This window comes from Medicago sativa, chromosome 3 (assembly GCF_051527215.1).
Source record: "Medicago sativa cultivar Bolivia chromosome 3, Bolivia_mono, whole genome shotgun sequence".
Lineage (NCBI taxonomy): Eukaryota > Viridiplantae > Streptophyta > Magnoliopsida > Fabales > Fabaceae > Medicago > Medicago sativa.
In genome coordinates this window covers 29,777,919-29,784,193 of record NC_140751.1, presented here as the reverse complement: position 1 = coordinate 29,784,193, position 6,275 = coordinate 29,777,919, and the positions used below count along the sequence as shown (strand labels likewise).

The window sequence follows — 6,275 nt, the reverse complement described above, 5'->3', positions numbered from 1 at the left end:
TTCTCCTGTAAGGGATGACACGACCGTGTGTCCTGAAGATGCGACCGTGTCAGTTCTGCAGAATCCCAAAACCTTGTTCTTACGTGTTTTTGTGTACTTTTAAGCATGCAATGGATTCCAAACACCTAACCTTATTCAATCAATTTATAATTAAGCTTCTAAGAGTATCATAGCTTGGGTCTAACTTGGTTTTGTTTTGGAAATGAATTGGTTTTGCAAAATGATACCAAGAGACGAACTTTGTGATTTTTATGATTTCATCGTATTTGGCCGGTGAAACGCCAAGGTATCCTCTACTGCACTCACATGTGGTCTAGAGGTATACTTAGTTGAGGCATTGGAACTTGTTTACTTGGTTTTAGTTCAATTGCCCAATTATTTCTAAGGTTGTGATTTTGGGAGACGAAGTTGATTGAAAATGATTTTTAGAGCCGATTGCTTCATGAGTCCTGTATGGATAGTTGATATAATTATGTGGTGATGATTAATGGTGTATATATGTGACAACTATATGTTGATTGAATTGTGAATGTTGTTGGTGATTGTATATATGTCAAAGTGGTGGTGAATTGTTGTCGATTGCATATATACTAAATGTTGGTGATGATCATTTGATGAATGAATGGTGGTGAACATGTTTATGTTATGTTGTTTGTTGAACATGTTAAATGTTGATTGTTGGTGGTGAATTCATACATGCTAATTTGATGGTGATATTGTTGGTGAATGCATGTATGCAAAATGTTGGTGATGTTGAGGTGATTATTGATTGTGTGAACATATGCATTGTGTCGAGTCATATGTTCATGCATTCATGACTGATGGTGGCAAATTTTATATCCAATTGAGGTGATTTGTAAGAGAGGAGGTGTACTCTTACATACGATGTTTTTGTTGCATCGAAGGTGACGACCTTGAGGTGATCTGGTGCCGCATGCATCTAGAAGAGTCTAGAACATTGCATGCATTTGAATAGTTGATGAGTTGTGACATAATTGAATATGTGACTTGGTGAATTTGTGCATTGGTGAAATTTGGTGAATGTTGTGATTGTGTGGATTGATGTATATGTACATTGGTGGAATTTGTTGATGGTTGTGAATAATTGAACTTTGTTCTAATTGCATGCCTTACTTGTTTGTGCTTATACACTTGGTGAATCATTTGATGATAACTATTTTGATAATAATGATGAGGTGAGAATTGTATATGTATATATAAATGATGCGGTGATTCCTTTGATAATGATGTATGCTTGCTTATAACTTTGACATGATGGATTGTACTTGTAGAACTAAGCATGCTAGATGAGTAACGAGGTGAGTAATGTTTTCATTGTTTAATGTTGATAAATGATTTGCCTTTGTTGATGACTTGATTAAATATGTCTGTTATGCTATGATAATAATGTGATAGCTTGAAGTGCAAGTGATGGGGGATAATGATCATATGATGCTAGTATTCTAGGAGGGATGGTTATGTATATGTGATATGTATGAATCCTTGAATGCTATGTTTGTATGTGTCGATTATGATTAATGTAATGCTTACCCCCAGTGGTTTCGACCGCCTACCTGTCTGTATGGATGGGTAGACGTTGTGCAGGATTAGCCGCTTGATGAGTTGCTTGGTGGGTGTTTGGATAGCAGGAGCTTTCTCCGCTGTCGTGTCTTAGAGTCTAGGATAGGCTCTGATTAGGCGTTTCTTATGTTGTTTAGACCGTCTGTTGTGGAGATTTCTATTTATGACTTATGTTGTTTATGACATGTAATTCTGGTGATGTATGAATTATATTCCGCAGTGACTGTTGAGGATTTTATATGCATGTCTATTGGTATTTTGTTGATACGTAGCGTCTATTTCTTGAATATTTGCTATATTTGCGTGTTTTATCGCTTTAATAGAAATAGGGCGTTACAGCTTGCATATTCATCTTGTCAAGAAGGAAATGCATAGGGGGATCAAAAACGGGGTAGGGGGTACTCTTGTGAAACCTATCAGTCAATCGTATATCAAATTGCCCGTCACCCACAAAAACCAAGGTAATCCAGGCACCAAGACTGATTTCGTAAAAGTCACGAATTTCTTTCCATCCCTTTGTGAGGAAAAATGCTCCATTTACTCTGTCGACCAATACTTCAAACTTGATAAATAACAAACAAAAACATCACAAACGTTGATAAAATTGAAACAGTACAAACATTGATAAAATAGAATGTAAATAATTAAGAATAGGTATATTTCGCAGCAAACACATACAACATCAATGTCATATTCAACGATATATGATCTGTATTTGAGTCTCAACTTGTTGATTGCTTTGTCAAGATCAGAAACAGGGTTTTTCACCAAAGGACCTACAAAATATTGAAAGGGATTGAAAGAATGATTTATACTTTAAACCAGTGAAGAATAAGTGCAAGTAAGAGGAGAGGAAGTAATTCTTATGTGAAGGAGTCTCATGTTTGGTTGCGTTAGTAGTTTGTTTAAAAAAAAAGAAAGGGAATTAGCATATATACATACCGTAGAAAACAAATTTCGTGGAAACAGTAAATCCAAGCATTAGGGTTTAGGGCTAAAATAATCACCCAGGTTAACTTTTATATATAAGAAGATAAGAAGATATATAAGAAGAGAAGTTGTTTAAGATCAAGGAGAAAGAGTAAGAAGCAGATAAGGTTATATTTGAAAATAACCATTAGGGTTAAAACAGTAAATCCAAGCATTAGGGTTTAGGTTAAAATTAGGGCTAAAATAATCACCCGTGTTAACTTTTATATATAAGAAGATAAGAAGAGAAGTTGTTTAAGATGAAGGAGAAAGAGTAACAAGCAGATAAGGTTATATTTGAAAATAAGCATTAGGGTTAAAACAGTAAATCCAAGGATTAGAGTTTAGGTTAAAATTAGGGCTAAAATAATCACCCGGGTTAACTTTTATATATAAGAAAAGAAGTTGTTTAAGATCAAGAAGAAAGAGTAAGAAGCAGATAAGGTTATATTTGAAAATAAGCATTAGGGTTAAAACAGTAAATCCAAGCATTAGGGTTTAGGTTAAAATTAGGGCTAAAATAATCACCCGGGTTAACTTTTATATATAAGAAGATAAGAAGAGTTGTTTAAGATCAAGGAGAAAGAGTAAGAAGCAGATAAGGTTATATTTGAAAATAATCATTAGGGTTAAAATAGTAAATCCAAGCATTAGGGTTTAGGTTAAAATTAGGGCTAAAATAATCACCCGGGTTAACTTTTACTAGACCAATGACCCGTTCTACCGCACGGGTCCTACCACGTAGAAGGTAATCGAATCAATGAAAATAATGTAACCATACATTGCCGAAATGGTAGCATACATAACAAAAAGGTTTGAACATTAACCATCAAGATACATTACGAAAGACTTCGTGATAAACAACATTTGAGGTCGTATCAGTGCTCTCTCCATCTCCTTCAACGATTAGTATTTTCAAACCTTGTTTTGAAGTGACTCTGGAAATTGCAACGTACAATTGACCATGCGAGAATACAGGACTCGACAAATAAATACCAACATTTTTAAGTGATTGCCCTTGACTTTTGTTGATTGTCATGGCAAATGAAACAGATATTGGAAATTGTCTTATCTGAAATTTGAATGGAATTTTAATATCAGACGGTTGAAGAGATAACCTGGGTATGAAAACTTTTTCGCCGATGTTACTTCCAGATATAACCTTTGCTTCAAGTACAAATTTTCCCATTTTGGTTATGGTTAACCTTGTTCCATTGCATAATCCTAACTTTAGATCAATATTTATCAAAAGCATAATTGGAACTCCAATCTTCAATCTTATCAAAATGTCTTTGAAAGACATGAATTCAAACATGTTCCGAGGCAAATTGCTTGCATTCACCTTAGTAAATCTCGCATTTGCCGACATGTTAAGTTTGTGCTTGTGTGGCAAGAGTTTGTAAGTCCCCTCATTAAATCCTACCATGACATTCTCTAACTTATATGTTCCTCCTTCTTCAACCATTCCTTGAATCGTTGGCACCAGGAACTTACGAACAGTGACATGGATCCGTCCACGCTAAACAAAAAATAACATGTCATCAAATAGAAACCATAGTATATGTTATCATAGTGACAACTTGAAAAAAGGATCATTTATTTATACAATCGATTTATATAATATACCTTCTCATCAACCAATATCATGTTCATGAAGATAATATCATCTGGATTTTCCTTATCACGGATCAGCCATATATGGGCCACACAGACAATCAACTTCAAATCCTTCTTTCCACCTGTTGTCACAGCTGAAATGGGGGTGAAAATGTTTGCCATATTAGCAAGTGGAAGAAAGAGTTATATTTGCTTAAATTTTCTTAAAGTAGAGAATGGTTATATTCGCATAACTAAGTGGTATTTAAATAGGTAATTGGCAATTCTCTTTGTTAGTTTCAAATGTGAATGATCATAGTCTTCTATTGGTAATAATTACTATTCATTGCAGCCATAAAAGCAATTAGAGCAATAGTAATTGATTAGCATAAAATTGAATAAATGCTTTTAATAGGGATATTATTAGGGCGATTAAAGCAATTAAAGATATTGCAGCCATAAAATCAGTAATTCGATTTGTGCGATTACCACGTCATAATTGCTTTTAATAGGGCGTAATTAGTAGAGGAATTAGTGCATAATGCATAAAAGCAATTCCTATCAAGCAGTTCAGGACTATGTGCAAAACGATGACTTTGCAAAGCTTTTCTATATAGCGTGACAAATGTGTTTAACATATTTTTTCGTGGTTATTTTTTGTTATTGGAGCATATTTGATATATAGCATATATAGCATATTCGATCAACTTCCCCGTGTATTAATTTTTTCGTGACCAATTGATATAAGTGCGTCATAATTGATTTTAATAGGTAGTAATTGGTAGAGTAATTAGTGCATAATGCCGAAAAGCAATCAAAAGCAATTCCTATATGAAAATATGCAAGTTAAAAGTTTTCAATTGACATTAACTACGATTTCAAGCCATTAACTACGACAATTATTGCCATTAACAGTGTGTCATTCGTTTTAATTGCAATAAAAGTGTGTTATTCGTTTTTAATTAACATTAAGTAAGTCCTATGATAGAAAACGATGATTTTGAGAACAGAGATTTAATCAACGGGCGAGATTAAAAGCAATTAAAAGCAATTCCTATACGAAAATAAAATTGAATACTTGTTAACAAAATTGCACATAGCACTACACTGCTCGATCTTAAGTCACATCATAAATAAAAACGGAGGGCATCAAAAAAAGTGTCATTACCGCAAAGAATGGAAACAGAAAATTTACCAAAAAATATACTGCATCAATTTTTTTCGTGATGCAATATTTGTTTTTAAATTGTCTGTGCATATTGATGCAAAGCTTTTCCATTTAGCGTGAAAAATGTGTTTAATATATTATATATGGTTATTTTTTGTTATTGGAGCATATTTGATATATAGAATATATAGCATAGTCGATTAACTTCTCCGTGTATTAAGTTTTTCGTGACCAATTGATATAAGTTCGTTTTAATGGATGTTTATGATTTTTGATTAGCAATTAGTGTAGGGGATTGTTGAACGAATTGATTAGCATTTAATACGTCTTCAATTGCATTAACGAAGTTATATGAGGGAACATTTTTAGAGTTTCAATCAACGTGTGTGATCAAGTGTGAAAATAGAGTTTGAACGGGTGAGATTAAAGTAGCAATTAGTACTTGTTCAGGAGGGAAAAATGCTAGGCATTAGGGCAAAATATGGTGAATTAGGGCAAACATGGTAGCCAAGCAAGTCTAACTTTTATAATAAAGGATGGATGTTTATGATTTTTTTGATTAACAATTAGTGTAGGGGATTGTTGAATGAATTGATTAGCATTTAATACGTCTTTAATTGCATTAACGAAGTTATATGAGGAAACATTTTTAGAGTTTGAATCAATGGGTGTGATCAAATGTGAAAATAGAGTTTGAACGGTGAGATTAGAGTAGCAGTTAATAGTTGTTTAGGAGGGAAAAATGCTAGGCATTAGGGCAAAATATGGTGAATTAGGGCAAACATTGTAGCCAAACAACTCTAGCTTTTATAATAAAGGATATATAAGAAGATATATAAGAAGAGAAGTTGTTTAAGATCAAGGAGAAAGAGTAAGAAGCAGATAAGGTTATATTTGAAAATAAGCATTAGGGTTAAAACAGTAAATCCAAGCATTAGGGTTTAGGTTAAAATTAGGGCTA

At 33.4% G+C, this 6,275-nt stretch overlaps 1 protein-coding gene across 1 annotated transcript; it reads right to left on the bottom strand.

Annotated features, from left to right (window-relative positions):
* Nucleotides 1–3,379: 3,379 nt before the first annotated feature.
* LOC146937008 (uncharacterized) lies at nt 3,380–4,329 on the bottom strand. Its single transcript, XM_085749314.1, has 3 exons — nt 4,177–4,329; nt 3,980–4,069; nt 3,380–3,712 (listed from the first exon to the last, which is right to left on the bottom strand). The coding sequence occupies exons 1-3, from the start codon at nt 4,327–4,329 to the stop codon at nt 3,380–3,382; spliced, it is 576 nt and encodes a 191-aa protein (XP_085605440.1).
* Nucleotides 4,330–6,275: the final 1,946 nt, after the last annotated feature.

Bases quoted from the DNA above. Each gene is read 5' to 3' on its own strand.
- LOC146937008 (XM_085749314.1), bottom strand. From the start codon at position 4,329: ATGGCAAACATTTTCACCCCCATTTCAGCTGTGACAACAGGTGGAAAG. The intron at 4,070-4,176 runs GTATATTATATA...TTTTTTGTTTAG, and splicing joins TGATATTGGTTGATGAGAAG to CGTGGACGGATCCATGTCAC. The intron at 3,713-3,979 runs GTCATGGTAGGA...CTTGAAGCAAAG, and splicing joins GAACATATAAGTTAGAGAAT to GTTATATCTGGAAGTAACAT.